Raw genomic sequence first — 21,328 nt, forward strand, 5'->3', positions numbered from 1 at the left:
GAGCGCAGTGGTGGAAAAAGTACTCAAATGTTTTACTTAAGTAAAAGTATCAATACTGCAATGTAGAAGTACTTGAGTATTGGTATCAAAATGTACTTAAAGTACCAAAAGTAAAAGTACTCAAATGTTTGAAAATAGCAGATCTACAAGCTCACAACGCGTCGCTTCGCGACGTGTTGTGAGCTTGTAGATCGGCTATTTTCAAATAGCCTAGGTATAAAATAGAGCTAAAGTGGTTACTGTATGTTTTATAATGTAATAATTTATATCTGCAAAGTAACTAATAACTAAAGTTTTCAAATAATTGTAGTGGTGTAAAAGTAGAATATTTTCCTCAGAGATGTATGGAGTAGAAGTAAAAGTACTGAAAATTAGAAATACTCCAGTAAAGTAAAAAATCCTCAAAAGTGTACTTAAGTACAGTACTTGAGTAAATGTACTTAGTTACTTTACATCACTGGCGGAGTGTGCGCTACAGGGCATATCTCCGCCAAGCCAGGGTGACCTACCCAGGCTCATGAAATTCATATGCAGGCATAGTAGCCAATTAGAATGAAATCTGCAAAAACGGACTCATATACTGATACAGAACCATATATTGGCTATATATTATGGCTGTCGGGTGGAAATCTTGTATGTTCCTTTTTTATTATTATTTAAAAACAATAAAAAATCGTGAAAAAAAAAAAGCTGTAATTATTAATAATTAAGAAATACTATATTTTAAAGAGTGAAAAATCAACTAAAGTCATTATTAGTGCAAGTTCATTAACATTTCATTTGAATGAAAATTAATTGTGGGTAAAATACATTATGTGAATCTAATGTGATTAATGTGACCCCTACTTCAGTCAGTGAAGTCCAGGGCTGAATGTGACATATTGAGACCTATATAACTAAATATTGGTCATTTGCCAACACATTATTTTGTGAAATAAACGGGTTATATTTCACAGATAGTTATACTATTCTTATAATATATTAAAATACAATGATCCTTAACCTTCAAGTTAAAAGCATTATTTCCGTGGACTTAAAAATCATTTTTGGACTTAAAAATCATTATTATTTTTTTGGATGGCCTTCCTGCCCTGGCAGGAAGACCGGGCAGGGCCTTTCCAAAAAATTACAACACCAAAGGCCAAGTGGCCTTGCCCCTAAAATGACGAAATTCCAGGCTTGAATGCAATAGATGTACTCTGAGTCTGTTACAAGTAAAAGTCCAGAATTCAACATTTACTTGAGTAAAAGTACTAAAGTATTGGTATAAAAATGTACTTAAAGTACCAAAAGTAAAAGTACAAAAATGTTTGAAAATAGCAGATCTACAAGCTCAGAACGCGTGCATCGCAACACGTTGTGAGCTTGTAGATCTGCTATTTTCAAATAGCTTATAGGTATAAAATAGGGCAAAAGAGGTTAATGTATGTTTCATAATGATTTATATCTGCAAAGTAACTAGTAACTAAACATTTCAAATAATTGTTGTGGAGTACAAGTATAGACAATTGGAAATACTCCAGTAAAGTAAAAGTACCTCAAAATTATACTTAAGTACAGTACTTGAGTAAATGTACTAGTTACTTTACACCACTGCACGTCAGTGAAGAAAAAACGCTGGGAACATCCCTAAGTGGCTTTGCAGGGAAACAAGCCCAAAGTCGCTTATAATAAGCAGACCTGGCAACGCTGGCACGCTAAAAGTCAAATTAGCACATGAATGGCCAGTCGGCTGACAGACTTAAATGGTAACTTTTGCCAACCGAATACCAGTCTGTTGCAGTCTGGAGTAGTCTGCAATAGTCTGGACGAGTCTGTTTGGTGCGGAGTTGCCTTTAACACAACAGGAAGAAAGGAAGAGGCCAATTTCTTTCCAGTATGGCTGCTGTGCATAGAGCCTATTAATAAGCCTAGATGGATAATAAGTCAATTGGTGGAAGAAGTACTCAATTGTTTTTGTACTTAATAAAAGTATCAATAGCCATATACCTCAATGTATTGAGGGATGTAATTTAGTTGAGGAAAAGTACAAAAGTATTGGTATCAATGTATACTAAAAGTACCTGAACTAAAAGTGATCGTTGTGCAGAATGGCCGATTTCACAAGTTTCCAGCTGTGGTGGAAGACGGTGGGGATAATATTATATTTATTATCATCCTATATTAAAATGGCCTAGTGGGTGGTCATCCTGTATATCTGTGTCCCCTTCTTCTGCCACACCAGTCTTGCATTTGCCTCCACAGTATGCACAAATAATAATGCATGCCATGGGAAATCCAACACACTACATGTCATGTTGCACATTTCATATTTTCCGTACACTTTGACTCTTTATGAAACAACATTAGCACTTCTCCAGTTACACAGATGTTACTGCAGATTTTGCTCAGTAGAGGGTGGCCCTACACTTCTACAGACATGGCATTCCAGCGAGTGCACATTCCATGAGTTGCAGTTCTATACCTTCTGTCAGGTAAAAAAGTAGTATACTTTAGTATATTCAAATATAATATAAATATATAATATAAAGTGAACAAATATTAAAAGTATACTTTAGATTTGTATACTTTCATATTAAAAATATACTTTGGATTTGTATACTTTTATATTAAAAATATACTTGTAAAAGGTATACTTTAAAAGATATGTAATTACGTTTTAATTAAGTACTTTAATGTACTAAAAATAAATATACTAATTATGGAATACTTAGATCTACAATTTTTTTAATAGCCAACGCTAAAATCTAAAATGACACGCATGCTTTCCCGGTTTTAATGGGTTAATACAACACTTTAATGATACAACATCTTAAAGATACAACGCTTTAATGATTTTTGGCACATTGTCAACCAACAAACAATGACATGTTCATCTAAATGCGGAGGCAACTCTGTTCACACACATTCTCTCACACACACACACACACACACACACACACAGATGGCAGCGGAAACCAAGGCACCAACCTGCTCATCGTGAGCAGTTAGGGATTCAGTGTCTTGCTCAAAGACACTTCGACAGAAACACAGTGAGAGCCCGGGATCGAACCAGGACCCTTCCGATTCCCAAGCGGCCGCTCTGCCAACCACTTAACCAACTTCATGTCCATGTTTATTGATGGTATGAGAGAATGTTAAACAACAACATAGAGTCTACGTTGTTGTTGTGTAACATTCTCTCATGCATTTACTAGACTCTGTGATCCACAAAGACTTTCAATAAGTGAGCAGCAGTTGGTTTGGTGCCTTGCTCAAGGATTCTTGAACAGACTTTGGGGATTGAACCAGCAGCCTCTCATTTACAGTCCAGTCTCAGCTAACTAATTATTTAGTAATTCATAATTAGTTAGCTTCCCTGCAGCCACTGGACCGCCAAATCTGTCCAGTGGTTCTTTTGGACTATAACCAGAAACCTGTTCTGTGACGTTTTTTTCCTTTTCTTTAGGTTTCCATTATAGAACCACAACCACCCCTGAATGTGGACATACGTCATGAATAACAAAATCATGAAAGAAGCGAGAATAGCAGATTTACAAGCTGTGAGCTTGTAGATCGGCTATTTTCGCTAGTTTGGAAAACGTTTCAAAGAATAAGTTCTGAGTTCCCCGGATTAGTACTACGTCCTGAGCAGGAGAAGAGAACCGTATCTTAAACTGAGCCTTAGCGTATTGGAAACAAATCCAGAACCTGTGAAATACTTTAACACAACACAGCACTTTACTTAGTTCTTGTAGTGGAAAAGAGCAAGAGGTGTACGTGAGTCAGAAAAGTAATGGTTGAGTCAACTTTGGTCCTTCCTCCTCTCTCTCTGTTGGTCCTTCCTCTCCTTCTCCGTTTGTGTGGATTCTTCAACCAGACTCTTCAGGTGGTCCAGGTGATGCAGGGCTCTGCACAAACATCAACTATGTTAACCATGTTTCAATGATTCATTCAATTCGTTCCCATTCCGAATCAGTATCAACTTAGTCACATCACAGGTTTACAGGTGTAAAACAGTGGGTGAAATTAGTTTTGTCCGACAGTATACATTATAATGTAACTTACCCTAAATACGCTAACCTCACACCAACCTAACCTTACATTGAACTAACATTTCTCAGACTATTGGGCTGTCAGACTAATGATGGGCAGCCCAAGTTGTCACCTTCATCTCAGACATCAAATCAAATCCAAAACTGTGACCAACCAGCCAGTCACATCACTGTTCCTCAGTTCCTCCATGTATAGAATTACACAATAGTTTATGCTACATGTGAGAATTGTGTCACAATCATCACAATGTGTTCTCTGTGGAATTAAATTAGTATTGAAATCAATGATTATTCTTACTGAGTAATTTTGTCCAGCGTATTTTCTTTAACTGTCGTAAGTCCTTAAAATTTTAATTGGTTTTCAAAGCAGTAGGTGTAGGTTTGTTAGCAGCTGTTTAATCAATCAAGGCTTGAACCCTTTGGACATTGCAATCAAGATTCAAGGTTTCTTTATATGTTACATCTAGAGTACGAATACAGAAGAGTAAAAAAAAGTATTCTGTACATAGCTGATCTCTGATCATCTGGCTATGTAAGACGACTGTAACAGACAGTTAATGACAATATGTACAGATGTAAATAATGATGTACAATTAATACCTCATGTCCCACATAAGCCATCTCCTTATCCTGCTCCATTCCATTTATTTACACTGATTTATGTACATATTCATTCGAACCTTATCCTTATTTTTGATAATGTAAATTATTATTTCCTTCTCGTCTCTTTCTACTCCTTTCCTGTTCCTTCTACCATGTGTTCTCCTTATAATTACTATGTGTGTGTTGATCAGACTTTACCTCTGTATTGACAGTCCACCAGAATCAGTGTCCTTCATCTGGGTCTCACATACCTTCATATAGAGAACAATTCAATATACATAACACCAATATTAGTACAATAATATGTTATAGTAATGCTAGTAAAGTACTACTAATAATAATTATAGTACACTATGTTAGTAATGCTAGTACAATACTGATACTGCCAATAATGCCGGTACAATACTACTACAGTTGGTAATACTATTACAATACTAATATATAATGCTACTACAATGATACTACTGCTAGTACAACAATTACAGCAGTAATTACAGTACAACAATATGACTGCTAGTGCTCTTAACCCATTCAAACGGGGGAGCATCTGTGTCATTTTAGATTTTAGCAATATATATAGCACAGTGGTTGGCTATTCAAAAACAGCAGATATACAAGCTCATAGCGTGAGCTATGAGCTTGCATATCTTCTATTTTTGAAAAATCTGTAACATTGACAAATCTTGGATATGACAAACATTGACAAACCCATTTGGAGTGGGTGTTGTCAAACAGAGTTTTGTTGTATTCTGAATCCAATGACAACAAACATCTTATCTTATCAGTACTCACCTGTGTGTGTGCAGCTTGCAGGTTGAACAACATGTGTTTGAGGGTCTCAACAGGTCCTGGGTGTTTCCTCCCAGCATGAGTCTGAATGGAACATTTTACACACAATCATTTTAGAGTTCTGTTTGACATCAGTTTGCATTTGTACCTGCTCCGTCTCCCTGTCCTTACGTTACATCACTTAAACACATTGATTCTACATACAGTAGATATCTACAGACAGACGGTACTATAGCACCAGTGTCAAGTAACGTTAGCTAACATCTAACTAATCATTTTAGGAACCTCTGTCATTCTGTCTGATCTGCATTTTTCAAGGGGTTGAGCAATTGATCTGAACTTGCCCAGGGGCATTGATCATTAGCATGTGCAGAAAGTGAAGTGGCAGTTCCTGCACATGCGACAACGTGCTATGGACTGTGTAGTCATGGTTCAGGCAGGCTATGGGCTCAGTATCCGCTGGGTGGACCTACCCCCCCCCACCCACACCCACCCCCACACACACCCACCCCCACACACACACACACTTTAAGTCAGGGGTCTTCAACGTTTTTCAGGCCAAGGACCCCCTAGCTGAGAGAGAGATGAAGCAGGGACCCCCACTACATATTGTATAAAATTGTGTTGCAGATTATTTCATAGATTTCATGGATAGCTTCATAGACTTGTTTGACAGCACTCCCATCAGTGCATATTGGATTCATGTTAATGTGTATTTTCAGACATGTAACCACTTAAAACACTCAATACTTAGTAAACTTGACCTTTCACTCTGTACTTGGTCTGCTCTCCGACAATAGCCGATCAACAAGCACACAACGCCTTGCAGCGCGAGGCGTTGGTTAATGTAGTTAATGTAGTGGTTAATGTAAAAAAGAAAATCATATCACACAAAGATTTGGCGGCCCCCCCTGTAGTAACTATGTGGACCCCCTAGGGGTCGCGGAACCCCTGTTGAAGACCCCTGGTTTAAGTTATAGACGACTTTGATTCAGGAGCCGTGTTCACACAGACAGCGTTGCATGCGCCGAGGAGCGCTTTGGATATAATCTCCATAGCACTCGCATGCAGATTGACACAGATTGCAATGTTCGAATGAACATTGTGTTATTAGCACAAATAGCTTAAACACGGATTTCTCATGGTTGTTGTGGTAACGAGTCGACGCCGGGTCGTAAATGACCGGGTTGTCAGTGTCACACACCACACCAAATGCCACAGGATGAAATCAGCAGTGCTCCTCTTCAAAAGTACAATGAAAACTGAGCGCATATTAACACAAAAGCCTGCATATAGTTTGCCTGTGCACGTCTCCGGGTGCGGACTATCCATTAGTTTATCAATCCATAAACTTTTTTAAAGTGACTGGCTGTTAAATAGCAGGACGGCCCACCGTAGTTTGGGAAACAGTTCCCAATAAGGAGATAATTGGTATTCCGGTTCTGACCAATTAGGGAGCACCAAAGCTATTCAACACTTTTTCCCTCCTTTTTTTAATCACTTACACCAACTTTAGACACCCATTTCAGAAGTGGCTTCCAATGTTTACTAATTCATTTGATCAGTAGTATTACAATCATTATTCTATGATTATTCCTTCCACCTACCTGTCCTGCTGTGTCTGTCAGAGTCTGTGTGGTGATTTCTTTGTCTGTGGCATCCTCTACTGATACTGGAGACTTACTGCAAGTTGTAAATATAAGTGTGTTATTTTGATGTTTCTTCAACGTCAAATGATAAACAACTACTCACAGTGTGACTGACAGAGATGTTTAGCAACAGCTTTACTCACAAAGTGACAGGAGGGTTTTCCCACCAGCGATAAGCATCCAGCAGCTGCTCAGCTGTAATAATAATAATAATAATAATAATGAATCATCATCATCATCAAACTGTTGTCGGGCAGAAACCTTGTCTCTATATTTAAATGTACGTACAGTACAGTACAGTGACACACAAGAGTAGCAAAAATAGCCACTCTACAAGTGGATTGGATGTTTTTTAATAATAGGGGAAAAGTTGTTACGTATGTTCTATGAAAACTGAATCAATGGAAAGTATTAACAAGAGCTTGTGACTATAAGAACATTGGAACAAACAAAGGTTCTTTTTTCCCTCCATTTCCTGAAAAGTAACGGTTTTGGACATACAAGGTTTCGATCTGAGCAACGATATACAAACTGGATAAAGATAGGGAGACAGATCAAGACATTTCTCTGGCCGCAATAAAACCTCAGGGTTGAAAATCTTCTAAAATGATTTCATACCTGTCAGACAGAAACCTCATCTCCAAACTTTAACTTTTTGTGTTTTTGGGGAGGTTTCCACATGACAGAGATGATAACAAAAAAAAAATGGTGTGAAATCATTTAAAGGATTATGCATTGGTCAAGTACATTGATATGTATGCACTGTTTATTTATAAATCATTTAAAGGAGCATTTATACTTTAAATATGCACTTTAAGTATGCACTTATTATTCATAGTGTTTGATGTGAAGCACATTGTGCATGAATGTGTGCATGAATACGCCACACTAAGGTCCTAAGGCCGCACCCCTTGAACCCAGACACGACCCCACGGCCGTCCTGAGTGTTTACTATGAGAACATACTGTAGGCTAACGCAGTTATATACCAAGGCGATGACGCTACGGAATTATAATATTTATACTTATACTTAAATTACTTAAATGCCAGGTCGGCTGCCACTCTTAGTTATTTTAGATCGCCTTTTAACACCCTTCTGTATGCTGCTGCCTTTCACAGTTATTATTTCCCCCCTTGAATTTTCCAATGAATGGACGTTTAGTCTTGCTAAATTGTAGGATAACAATAAGTAAGTCTATATGCCACCCAACAAAATAATATAATGCAGTATGGAGTAGCCTATATAACGCCACATCTTTCTAATTAATTAACATGCTAAGGTGTAGCTATTGTCATTGAAGAGCACGTGAAGTCAAGTGATCAAATGGATAGAGGGGAGTCACTATAACGTCTCATCATCGTAACCATGTAGCCTACAGAATCATGCTAAGTACATGAAATACAGTAACAACACGTAAGAGAATCAGGGTCTTTTTTTTATGCGGCGTAATTTATAAGCACGCGTCACTGGAAGAGATCAGAGTAAAGGCCTCTGGATATTGCAGGTATATTTGGTGTTGGATAAAATGTCTTCCTACCTTCAAAATCCTGCTCTGAGCACCTGTCTCTCTCTACAGCCTGTCTCGCCTCCTTCTCACAGCCCTGAAGGACGGACAGACAGACACATCAGTAATAATAATTGTTCATTAATAATCAATAGAGCTACAAGCTCTCAAGCAGGACTGTTTTATACTTCACATATGTTATAAATACTTAAATCTTCAAGGTACACATAGAAAACAGTCTTTTGCTTTCAGAATTTTTAAGTTTTAAGTTAACAGGGAAGTGGATGGGAGTCTAGATCTTTAAACAATCATATCTCCTTGGTCTTTGGGTCAAATTTGAAACAAAAACCAAAAAAAAAAAAAAAAAAAAAACAGGATTGGTAAACGGGACAAATTACGTTTTTTACGTCAGTGGCAGTGAATGAGTTAACTGTAACTTTCTTATTAATTTACATTCTGTAATGTTTTGAGATTATTAAAATATGAGATTGTTGTTTACCCGTTTGTTCTTCATCACTTCATCCTCCTCTATATCTCTGAGCCAGGAGGGAGCTACACACACACACACACACACACACACACACACATACATACACACGGTTTGGGATTCTATTTGGAATGGTTTACATGCAACCACCATGCAAACATGCAGACTCCTCACAAATACAAAAGTAAGTATACAAGTTATGAGTTTGTCGACGTACCTGTGTGGTCAAGTGCATGAGAAGGGTCAAAGTTCATCGGGGTGAGAATGGGGTCATTCAGCCACCCAGGGACACCGTGAGTCTGAATATTAAATATGATCAGAAATGATTAAACTTGGACACTTCAATTCATAGTGTTTGTAAAGATTATGAAAACATATGGGTGATTAAGGCCGTTGTGTTCTCACTTTTTATTCTGCGTTTAGACGCGCAGCAGTGATAGAAAACGGATTCCCTTCTCATTACATCGAGACGCGGAGCGTTTTCAAATATTTCCACTCTGGAAGGGTTTTCAAGCCCTCATAACGTTTAGTGTGTAAATTAGAAATGAATCAGTGTAAACTCATCAGTGTTGTTAAATCAAGTCAGCTGATCATGTAAAGTTCATCTTTCATACAATCATTCAGTAACGTTACAACGTTAATCCTTCACTGTCTTCTTCGGTCATGACAAGTCACAATAAAATTGAATTAAATAGAGTTAAAGTGATCCTAGATTTTAAACCAACATGTCACAATTCTTCTTAAGGTTTGTGAACAAAAGATGTCAGGAGACATGCAGGAAGTGAGGCGTTAAAACTTTAGATCAAGACAAGCACAAATTTAAATGACCACAAAGTCCAGTTAAAGCGATCCTCGAGTCCATGAAAAAAGATGATGTCTAATCAAGACATGGAGGTTTTATGTCTCTTTTCCACTATGAAGGGTAACCCGGAACCTTCCACAACACGTTTTTGTTTTTCAGTTTTTTTACCACCTTCTGAGCAGGGCCCAAATTAGGTTCTGAGAACCGTATGTGAAACTTAGCCGCAGCGTACGGAAGCAAATCCAGAACCTGTGAAATACATTCCACGGTACGGCACCGTTCACTTAGTTCTTGTAGTGGAAAAGAACCATAGAATGTAGTTGTACATATAATAGAATAGAACAGACTTTATTCTATGTAGGGTGTTCCAGCACCATGAATGTACGGTAGTATGCAATACAGACATGGGGTATGTTTAAGTACCATAGCGTTATTATGATACATAACTATATGGGAAGTACCATATAATATTGCTTTAAGTTCAGTTATATAACAATGTTTCTCACCTTAGAGTCTCTATGGATAGGACACAATGATTCAGTCTGTCTCGTTACATCTAATACTGATCTGAGAGGAGAGGAGAGATCAAATTAGACCATCAAATAAAGATACCATCATACAATATGACTGTGGCGTATACAAGTGGCAAATACATATCAATTTGGGGGTACCTGAGAACTACTGATTTATGAGTCCAGTAGGTTTCATATAAATAAAGTGTACAACCGGGTTTAACTGCAACTGCTTTCCATTGTGTTGGAATAAAATAAGTGTGAGAGTTTACTATTCATTACAGTTCTTAAAGTTGAGAATTATTGTAACATTAGTTAACAGGGACAATTGTGTTTGGTTCATTTAACACCGTAGTATCTCAGGTACTAGTAATACATACAGTTAGTAATAGTTTATACTACTATTTACTGTAGTAAAGTAACTGTAGTAATGAAAGAATGAAGAGGGAATAGATAAAAATTGGAATTGATCAGCAGAATAGGAATCAGAATCGATAAATATGCGATTCCTACCTGTGTTCTCTGTGTCTGGTGTTGGTGTACAGCTGTTCCTGGGTCAGACACTGAATACAAGCAGGGGCCCGTTTCACGCAACCTAGAGAGCAGATTAACCCAGGATTTATAAGCTATCCTGGATTAATGTATCTTGGTTTAGCCATGAATCCGTTTCATGAAAGCCGAGTTATCTCGCCAGACAAAGTCGCTGCATATCAGCCTGGCTTGGCATTCGTGGAACGGAATAAACCAGGCTGCACTGAGCAGACTTTGTCAAACCTGGATTTGTCTTACATCCAGGATGATTTCATTCTGCCTTTGTGAAACGGGCCCCAGGTCTTAGCACAGAGGTCAGTCTCAGAGGAGAACACTTTTAGTCAATCGGTCGTATGTTAGTGGATACCGCACTAGGTACTCTGACAACAGGCACAACGGTTATTGCATTAACAAGCGGGGCATGCATTCCGATTTCTCATTGGCGGCCCCCCTGTTGTAACTCTGAGGGCCCCCTAGGGGTCCCCGGACCCCCTGTTTAAGACCCCTGGTATAGTATGTATAGTATCGCCTTCAACTCATTCAGAACACAGCAGCTAGAGTTCTTACAAGAACCAGGAGATATGACCACATCACCCCTGTTATTGCTTCACTGCACTGGCTACCAGTGGCGTTCAGAATTGATTTTAAAATTACATTGTTTGTTTTTAAAGCACTGAACGGACTTGCTCCTATTTATATTTTTGACCTCCTGTCTCCCCACAAACCCACCCGTAATCTTAGATCAGGAGACAAACTTTTACTTGACCCGCCCAGACAACGCTTGTGACGGAAGGTGACAGGGCATTCGCTGCTAGGGCTCCATTTCTGTGGAACCAACTCCCCCTACAAATTAGACAGGCCACTTCGGTGTCCACTTTTTAAAATCTTTTAAAAACTCATTACTATAGAATGGCCTTTAGCTAGAAGGAATAGTCAGCTGGTTTTCTGCTTTCACTCTTAATTTTGGTCTTATTATTTTTGTATGGTTCCTTTGTTTTTAAATGTTCCATAATTGAATTGCCTTTATATTTTCTGTGTATGTATTGTATTTGTATTGTTAAGCACGTTGTAAACCTGTTTTTGAAAAGTACTATATAAATAAAGTTTATATATAGTATACGGTAGTATTGTGTTTACCTTGTATGTGTGCAGAGGTGTGAGTGACAGGCAGCGAGCCGTCGTACGGGAGGGTCAGTAGTTCCTCGGTCGTCATGGAAAAAATGTCTGGGTCTCTATGGCGACAGCCTGGTAGAAATGGGAAGTCTAGCTCTCTACTGTTCACGCTCTCCCCGAAAACTATAAAAAAAATAAAAAAAACAATGACAAGAGTTTAATGAAAAGATGAAGTCAAACCTGTAAGTAGTAAGTAAGCCTTGCCGTCAGGCCTCCCAGTCTCAGGAGGTCTGGGTTCAATCCCCGGCCGGGTCAATAACAAGTAGACTTGGTAACCTGGCTGTAGAAAGTAACACCACAGTAAAGAACCTGGGTGGGGGTTATTATCGATTCTGAATTGAATTTCAATACACACATTAATCATGTCACCAAGATTGCTTTCTTTCATCTTAGAAATATTGCGCGAATTAGAGACTGAGATCTGTCGTTAGACGATGCAAAAACGCTGATCCACGCTTTTGTTTTCTCTCGGCTTGATTACTGCAACGCACTCTACTCTGGCCTGCCAAAGAAAACAACCGACAGATTACAACTTGTTCAAAATGCGGCAGCCAGAATTTTAACTAAAACTAGGATGAGAGAACATATCACTCCAGTTCCAATCTGGGAACCCATCGCCAACTGAAAATGAAAAACAGCGCCCTCTGCTGTTTGTTCTATGTCTGTTGGCTCTGGGCGGACGATAACGTAACACCAGAGCACAAGGAAACCGGTGTTTGTGATGCGCCTTCAGCGCATCACTTCCGCTTGGTGCGACTATGTTTTCATTCCCACTAACAATATTTCTACACGGAACACTAACACCACTTCTCCCAGAGAACATGGATCGTTTTGGTTATAAGCCCACTTGTTTCTATGATGAAAGAGTAAGTTAAAATGTGAATATATTTCCGTGGTTTTGTCTGCTCCGCGGACGCTATTGTTAAATTAGTTTCGGTTTGTTTCGAGGGGGAAAGATCGACGGACATGTGAATCCCGCCCACTACATGTGATTGGGTAAAGCGCGGCCTACTTCCTGATCTGAATGCGCACTCGTTATGACGAACCTCCCCGACAGATTCCAACGCAGTGCAGAAGCTGTTCTTGAGAGATTACTCCAGTTCTAGCTTCACTACACTGGCTCCCGGTTGTTTTTAGGATTGATTTTAAAATTATTTTAATAGTTTATAAAGCTCTAAATGGTCTGGCACCTTCCTACCTCTCTGACTGCCTAGAGAGATATGTTCCAAACCGGGCCCTCAGGTCTTCAAGTGCTGACCTGCTCGAGGTGCCTACAATGACATATAAAAAATACGGTGAAGCAGCATTCTGCTTTTACGGACCGACAGTGTGGAATAAACTCCCATTACACTTAAGACAGGCAGCCTCTGTCGATAGCTTTAAAGCACAGCTCAAGACCTATTACTTCACTCTTGCTTTTAGCTGATTCTTTGGTTGATTTTTAATTCCTCACTGTATTGCCTATTTTAATGTTGTTTTATGCCTTTGCTTTTATTTTATTTTATTTTATTTTTGTTTGCTTTATTGTTAAATTGGTTCTAACTGTAATTGTATTCTTGCTCTGTAAAGCACTTTGAGCTGCATTTCATGTCATGAAAGGTGCTATACAAATAAAGTTTATTATTATTATTAATATCTCAAAACTGTATTAAATAAAAAAATCTAAATTATCAAATTAGTAGTGTTCATATCGATCTCAGGGCGATATGTCGATAATTATTTGACTTTTGTGATGAGACTGTCCATGCCAGGCTAATAAGTAGAATTAATAGTAATAGTAGTAATACTGGCAATCATAGTAGTGATAGTAGTAGTATTAGTAATATACTAGTATTAGTAGTTAAAATGAGATACATACGGTGTGTGTTTGTGTGTGTTGTGTTTGATGTCACAGGAAGCTGCAGTCTGCCAGTCTGATGAGAACTCTCAAAGTCTGAGATGTAAGCTTCCAGGGCCTCCGTCGCTGACTCATACTCCTGATGCACATCATAATCAATTAATCAGTTAATCAAGTGATATTATGTGTAGTATACTGTAGTACAAACAAAGAACCATGTAAAAGTACAAAAGTATTGGTATCAAAATGTACTTAAATTACTAAAAAGGTTTGAAAATAGCAGATCTACAAGCTCATCACAACGCGCACGGCAACGCGTTGTGATAGCCAAATAGCCTAGGTATAAAATAGGGCTAAAGTGGTTAATGTATGTTTTATAATGTAATAATGCATATCTACAAAGTAACTAAAGTTTTTAAAAAAATGGTAGTGGTGTAAAAGTACAATATTTGCCTCTGAGAAGTAGTGGAGTAGAAGTAAAGGTATAGACAATTGGAAATACTCCAGTAAAGTAAAAGTACCTCAAAATTGTACAGTACTTGAGTAAATGTACTTAGTTACTTAACACCACTGGTTACAACAACTACAAGTCTACCTTGTCTTTGTAAGTAATGGTTTTATCAAGGTGTGAAGGTAATAAGCCGCTCTTCAGATGTCCAGAACTCCGCAACAGAGACGAGATGCTGGATTCAATGTCTGACATACTGAAAATAAACATGTTGACATTAATAAAGACATTATTAAAAGGTAGGGTAAGCTATAGGTTTTGGTTAACACAACAAGGTTTTTTGTTAAAAAAAGTTAAAGCTCTATAATGTGACAGTAATCATTGCTGTGGAGTGTTTGTTCAGTAACAGGGCTCTCCCTGTCTCTCCAGCTCTTTATTAAAGAGAAAACACATGTTCAGGTGGGTTGCAAATTTCATCCAATTAGGTGAGAGAAACCATTTTTCCATCCCTTCCAATTTCACTTGTTTATCCTGTATGTATGAGTTATCTATCTCTCCTCCTGATTGGATGAAATCCATGACATCCCAACCTGGATAGCTAGAAATGTATCTTTTTGTTTACTAAAGAGTTGGAGAGACGGGGAGACCCCGGTTACTGAACAAACACTCTATAGGGCAAAGCAGTGGTGGCCATTTTCTGGTTCCACTTCAAAAATAGCCAATGCATTTTTTCCCATTGACATTTCCAAAAATATTTATATCAATTATTTTAAGCCTAGAATCAAGCCATCCATGGTCCTGGTGAATCATGACCATAAAACGTTTGATTCTGTGAAAAAACTTTTTTGAAAATGGCAAAACAAAGGGTATCTATTAAATATAGTATATCATACAATTAAATATAGATTATTTTTAAAAAAAATCACAAAAATAAATGTTTTATGGTCATGATTCACCAGGACCCTGGATGGCTTGATTCTAGGCTTAAATGAATTGATATAAATATTTTTGGAAATGTCAATGGGAAAAAATGCATCGAATATTTTGAATTGGAACCAGAAAATGTCTGCCACTGCTATGCCCTATAGCAATGATTACTATCACAATATAGAGCTATTTAACTCTTATTTTAACAAAGAAATATCACGTACACACCCTTTAACTCAGAGCTGAGTGATTCTAAAATAAAACACTCTTTTCAACAACTGCACACACAGCTATAGAAGTCTACACTCCCAACGAAGTCTAGAACAGTGGTTCTCAACGTCTGGTCTGGGCCCTGGGGATCACCATGGCTCCAAATGGACCCTTACAGACCTGTAATACCGAGGGTGTAGTGATGTGCGGGTCGGGTTTTTTCATGACCCGCCCCGCCCCAACCCGCGACGGAACGCGACCCGCCTCAACCCGCCCCGCGAACCCATATATAAATCTATGGCTCAACCCGCCCCGCGACCCGCGGTGGGAATATATATATATATTATATAGCGCTCTTTTAAGTACCCAAAGTCCCTTTAAATGTCTACAGTAGCACAACATTGTCATGGGCTGAATAAACAAGCATGTTGGTCAAAATAGGGTTTTTTTTTTTTTTTTTCGTGGAGAGCGGCTGACCCGCTCACCCTCAGCCCGCATAATTTTCTCTGAAATCCTGACTCGACCTACCCGCGCCGCGGGTTGACCCGCGGGTCCCGCGGGTTACGGGTCGACCCGCTCATCACTACGAGGGTGTGTGTGTACACACACACACACACACACACACACACACACACTCTACAGGTTTCTTTCAGGCCGTGACACCCCCAAAATAATCGACTGGGGGACCCCCCCACCTAGCCCTGGTTCAGAGCGTTAGTGACTTCGCTTTAACGCCCTGGAAGACCCCTCGCTCTGCGCATGTACAAGGAATTCCACTGCCCTGCGAGCGCTCAAGAGCAGTGAAAATAAACAAAACCATTTCGCTACTCACCGAAGCAAAGGCTGTTTTGTGTTGTTGAAAGTCTATTCTCCGCACTGGGGAGCCTCTCAGCACCCCACCTACTCTGTAAAATACACTTTTTGGGCAGAAAATAAAATAATGTCAGCGAGATGGAAATAAATTGTATTTACTCCACAGTGCCCTCTACAGATCTGGAGGATTTGAACTTACCATTAACCAAAATCTGTAGAGGGCACTGTGGAGTAAATACAATTTTATTTTCTGCCCAAAAAGTGTATTTTACAGAGTAGGTGGGGTGCTGAGAGGCTCCCCAGTGCGGAGAATAGACTTTCAACAACACAAAACAGCCTTTGCTTCGGTGAGTAGCGAAATGGTTTTGTTTATTTTCACTGCTCTTGAGCGCTCGCAGGGCAGTGGAATTCCTTGTACATGCGCAGAGCGAGGGGTCTTCCAGGGCGTTAAAGCGAAGTCACTAACGCTCTGAACCAGGGCTACCCCCCACCCTGATAAGCACTTGGAGTGTAGGATGTTGAGGCATTCAAACCCTTCACCCTTTAAACTATATAATTGGCTATTTGAAAATGGCAGATCTACAAGCTCACAACGCGTTGATGCGATGCATTGTGAGCTTGTAGATCTGCTATTTTCAAAAAGAATCTTGAAGAAAATCTGGGGAAAAAATGCAATATTTTTAAACCATTCTAACAACACACATCTTGAATGGGGGTCCCTGGCATCAAATGTTTTCAGATGGGGGGGGGGGTCTGCAGACAAATACATATTAATTTGGGGGTCCTTCACTTGAAAATGTTTGAGAAACACTGGTTTAAACAACAATAGGAAACAAGCAACTATACTTTAGAAACAAGCCCCAAAAAACAGCAGACAATATTTACAAGCGACTTGTAAACAGAAAAACAAGCCCCAAAGTCGCTTATAATAGGCAGACATGGCAACGTTGCATAGAAACACAGCTATGCTAAAGCTAAGCTAACAAACTTTAACGTTTAGTTTTATAACGTAACTGACCTCGAAATAAAGCAAGCAGCAAACGGTTCAGTCCTTTCGGCCACGTTGTGATCTATTTACTTAATACAGAAGCTTTACTTTAATCATTTAAATTAATAACAGCTCAAACAACCACACACTTGAACGCCCAAACTTTTGAAAAACCAAACACTTCCACACGTCATTTCCTCTCACACAGGAAACACTTCAAAAAAAGTGAAGGCAGTGAGTGACGTATGCGGAAATAGCGACGGCAGTTCGCGCCTCAACCTGGCTGCTTTGCATAACATTGCGTTCTCCACTTACGTCCTCAGTTACACTGTATTAACAGCCACACCGGTCAGGTCAGGTATTTCACTTGTCTGCGAATTCTACACGATGATGACGACGATCACCTTCCCACCGAATAAGAAGAAATGCATCCAGAAGAAACTCAGTTTCGCTACGTCTACCCGCCTGCTTGAAGAACCCGTGCCTGTGGACGCTCCGACTCAGCTGTTGGGAAACACCAAGACAGGAGTCCAGAGGAAACGGTGTTTTGTTGCGACGCCTACAAAACCCGTGCACGTGGACGCTCAGTCTCCGCTGTTGTTGGGAAACAAAACAGCTGTGGTAGAAGATCCGAAACCCGCACCACCACCGCTGGAGGGGAGGAAAACGTCCAAAGCTCTAAGAAGAGTATTTGTAGTTGTTCAACCGTCTGTGGAAGCCATCACTGAGGCAAGTAACTGTTAAATCCCATGCTATTTATTATCAGATGGGGCTACTATTTTCTTTTTCTTAAATGTGGCATATACTCATTACAAATGTGAGGGTTTTTTTACGTTTTCTATCAATTAGTCCATATGACAAAAATGCATATTATTTATAAACATCAGCTCCTCATGGCTATGCACTAGTGTTACATGTTATTAATTTAAAGACAGTGGTGGAAAAAGTACTCATTTATGTTTTACTTACAAAAGTATTGGTAATCAAAACGTACTTAAAGTATCAAAGTACTAAAATAGCAGATCTCAACACGTCTTACTTTACACCACTGCAATTAAGTGCAAATAAATGTGTTTGTTTTTCATTTAGCCTACTGTTCATTTAAATTAAACCTGTTAAACCAGTCATGGAATGTGTTTGAATGTGTCTCAATGACCAATTCAGGGCTCACTCAAATGTGGGGGATGGGGAACAGCTCTGTGTGGTTGAATGTGTTTACATTCCTCTCACAATGAAAGACAATTGGTCTCTCTTGTCTCTAACCTGTTGTAATTGTGTGGTATCTTGATACACATTTATGGACTTATAGAGCCCAATTTGAACACTTAGGACTTATAAGTTTGGATACTGAGTGGTCTACAGTGCACATTCCAGAGAACCTACAATTGTCCAGTACAAAGGATGCTTCCCAGAGGGCATCTGACCTTAGCTGACCTCTAGGATCTTGGGGTGTTGCTCTTCTGCACAATGGACACACACGCGCACACACATCAAACTACTTAAGCACATATACATTTACACACACACACAAGAGATGTAGCACACACACCTAGCTCCGTGCACATCCAACACACACAAAGGCAATGTATGCAAGTACATAGACACACATGTGAAGTCTGCATATAAATACTGTGAGGACCGCAAAGAAACCGTCCCTTCTTCTTCTTGCTCTCTGTTCTGTTCCGGCCACACCATGTAGCAGCAAGGCTGACTCCTGTGCTCTGTACTCTGTTTTGTCCAATAAACCAACTTGAGGAACATTACTGGTCTGGACCTTTCTACTTCCTTTCAACTATATTGTCACGCTTGTGCAAAATACACCACAATTGTTTCTAATGTGTTCTTTTTACTTTGTTCATTTTCTAGCTGGGAGATAGTGGCTGTACTCCTGACAAGACTTCCTCATCCACCACTGATACTGATTCTTCTTCATCTTCACCATTCCCCACTTTATGGACAGACGAGAAGTGGGCTAAGAAAAAGGAGGAACACCCCTGGCTTGACTGCAAAGATGGGAAATTGGGTTGCAAGCCGTGCTCTTCTGTTCCAGGTTTATCCGTCCACAAGGCCATCGGGGCACATTTGTCAGACCAATGGAGTAGCTACAACGTTGCACCCAGTGGAAAGGACAGAGTATATCTGCTGAAAAATCTTCGGAAGAAAATAGGACTACACAAAGGCGGCAGATACCACAAGGTGGCAGAAAACGCAACTGCAAAAGATCAGCCATTTGAGAAATCGTGTGCTGTTCTCAACTCTGCATACTACCTGGCACAGAAAGACAGGCCATTCCAAGATCATTATGACTTACTTAAGTTAGAGGAAAAAAATGGGGTTGAAATTGGCCTTAGCTTGCACTCAAGATTCAGTGCAGCAAACACCAAGACAGGAGTCCAGAGGAAACGGTGTTTTGTTGCGACGCCTACAAAACCTGTGCACGTGGACGCTCAGTCTCAGCTGTTGTTGGGAAACAAAACAGCTGTGGTAGAAGATCCGAAACCCGCACCACCACTGGAGGGGAGGAAAACGTTCAAAGCTCTAAGAAGATTATCAGTTGTTCAACCGTCTGTGGAAGCCATCACTGAGGCAAGTAACTGTTAAATCACATGCTATTTATTATCAGATGGGGCTACTATTTTTATTTTTCTTAAATGTGGCATATACTCATTACAAATGTTCATTTTGTTACTTTGTTCATTTTCTAGCTGGGAGATAGTGGCTGTACTCCTGACAAGACTTCCTCATCCACCACTGATACTGATTCTTCTTCATCTTCACCATTCCCCGCTTTATGGACAGACGAGAAGTGGGCTAAGAAAAAGGAGGAACACCCCTGGCTTGACTGCAAAGATGGGAAATTGGGGTGCAAGCCGTGCTCTTCTGTTCCAGGTTTATCCGTCCACAAGGCCATCGGGGCACATTTGTCAGACCAATGGAGTAGCTACAACGTTGCACCCAGTGGAAAGGACAGACTACATCTGCTGAAAAATCTTCGGAAGAAAATAGGACTACACAAAGGCGGCAGATACCACAAGGCGGCAGAAAAGATACTCGCAACTGCAAAAGATCAGCCATTTGAGAAATCGTGTGCTGTTTTCAACTCTGCATACTACCTGGCACAGAAAGACAGGCCATTCCAAGATCATTATGACTTACTTAAGTTACAGGAAAAAAATGGGGTTGAAATTGGCCTTGGCTTGCACTCAAGATTCAGTGCAGCAAAAATAGCCGACCATGTTGGTTCAGAAATGCGCAAAAACATCTGCAAAATTATCCAAGCAATTGAAGGTAAAATATCAATTATGATTGATGAATCAACTACCAAGGGAGATAAAACTACACTGATTGTGTACCTCAATTGTGAAACAGAAAAGAACTTAGAACCACACACTGTGTTTCTAGATTTGATTGAGCTTCCCAACCAAAAAGCTGAAACAATTACAAATAATCTGTTGAAATGCCTCACTGGACATGGCTTTGATCATGCATATTTGAAGAAGCATTTAATTGCATTTGCCAGTGATGGTGCCAGTGTCATGTTGGGGCACAAATCTGGAGTAGCTAAACAATTGTCTGATCGATATCCTAATATATTGACCTGGCATTGTTTAAACCACCGGCTGGAGCTGGCAGTGGGTGACACTGCAAAAGATGTCAGTGGTGTCAACCATCTCCAGATCTTTATGGATAAATTGTATTCTGTAGCGTGCGAAAGGGGATTCAGACAGATGAATTTAATCATCACCCCAATCCGTACAAAGCTACTGGTTAAACGGGTATCAGCCTTGATGTTCATCAAGTTACATGGGCCACCTGTAGAGGACTGGGACCCTACAGATTATGTGATAAGTTGGAATAGATACCATCGTTTAGCAGAGGACACAAGAACGAGAGCTGTACCAGACACTCACAAGGTTATCCCTGACCGTTGTTGGAAGTTCTTGTGACTGTTCATATGATTGTTAAAACCACTGTTGAAAGCAATGTAAGCGATGTTGTCATCTTGTGTCTTTAAAAAAA

General features: G+C 39.6%; 2 protein-coding genes across 2 annotated transcripts; one reads left to right on the forward strand and one right to left on the reverse strand.

Moving 5' to 3' along the window:
• Window positions 1–2,786: 2,786 nt before the first annotated feature.
• On the reverse strand, window positions 2,787–17,799 carry cUnh18orf54 (chromosome Un C18orf54 homolog). The gene is made up of 14 exons (XM_080424013.1): window positions 17,770–17,799; window positions 14,518–14,626; window positions 13,944–14,061; window positions 12,050–12,208; window positions 10,895–10,976; window positions 10,376–10,436; window positions 9,285–9,366; window positions 9,080–9,132; window positions 8,614–8,677; window positions 7,219–7,270; window positions 7,034–7,109; window positions 5,430–5,510; window positions 4,836–4,888; window positions 2,787–3,890 (listed from the first exon to the last, which is right to left on the reverse strand). Exons 2-14 carry the CDS (start codon window positions 14,623–14,625, stop codon window positions 3,785–3,787), a joined length of 1,095 nt encoding a protein of 364 aa, XP_080280139.1. The 5' UTR covers window position 14,626; window positions 17,770–17,799; the 3' UTR covers window positions 2,787–3,784.
• On the forward strand, window positions 17,594–21,325 carry LOC308082298 (uncharacterized protein). The gene is made up of 3 exons (XM_080424012.1): window positions 17,594–18,037; window positions 19,175–19,894; window positions 20,014–21,325. The coding sequence occupies exons 1-3, from the start codon at window positions 17,696–17,698 to the stop codon at window positions 21,253–21,255; spliced, it is 2,304 nt and encodes a 767-aa protein (XP_080280138.1). The 5' UTR covers window positions 17,594–17,695; the 3' UTR covers window positions 21,256–21,325.
• The last annotated feature ends 3 nt before the right edge of the window (window positions 21,326–21,328 follow it).

Source organism: Gymnoscopelus braueri (genome assembly GCF_963280865.1).
Source record: "Gymnoscopelus braueri genome assembly, chromosome: 3".
Lineage (NCBI taxonomy): Eukaryota > Metazoa > Chordata > Actinopteri > Myctophiformes > Myctophidae > Gymnoscopelus > Gymnoscopelus braueri.

What these genes read in the sequence shown, in the direction of transcription:
- cUnh18orf54 (XM_080424013.1), bottom strand. Translation starts at nt 14,625, where the DNA reads ATGTCAGACATTGAATCCAGCATCTCGTCTCTGTTGCGGAGTTCTGGA. An exon ending in CTCAGAGCAGGATTTTGAAG is followed by an intron (nt 7,271 to 8,613) that starts GTAGGAAGACAT and finishes TTATTATTACAG; the next exon opens with CTGAGCAGCTGCTGGATGCT. An exon ending in GGTGGACTGTCAATACAGAG is followed by an intron (nt 3,891 to 4,835) that starts GTAAAGTCTGAT and finishes ATGTTTGTGCAG; the next exon opens with AGCCCTGCATCACCTGGACC.
- LOC308082298 (XM_080424012.1), top strand. Translation starts at nt 17,696, where the DNA reads ATGATGACGACGATCACCTTCCCACCGAATAAGAAGAAATGCATCCAG. An exon ending in CTGTGGAAGCCATCACTGAG is followed by an intron (nt 18,038 to 19,174) that starts GCAAGTAACTGT and finishes TTCATTTTCTAG; the next exon opens with CTGGGAGATAGTGGCTGTAC. An exon ending in CTGTGGAAGCCATCACTGAG is followed by an intron (nt 19,895 to 20,013) that starts GCAAGTAACTGT and finishes TTCATTTTCTAG; the next exon opens with CTGGGAGATAGTGGCTGTAC.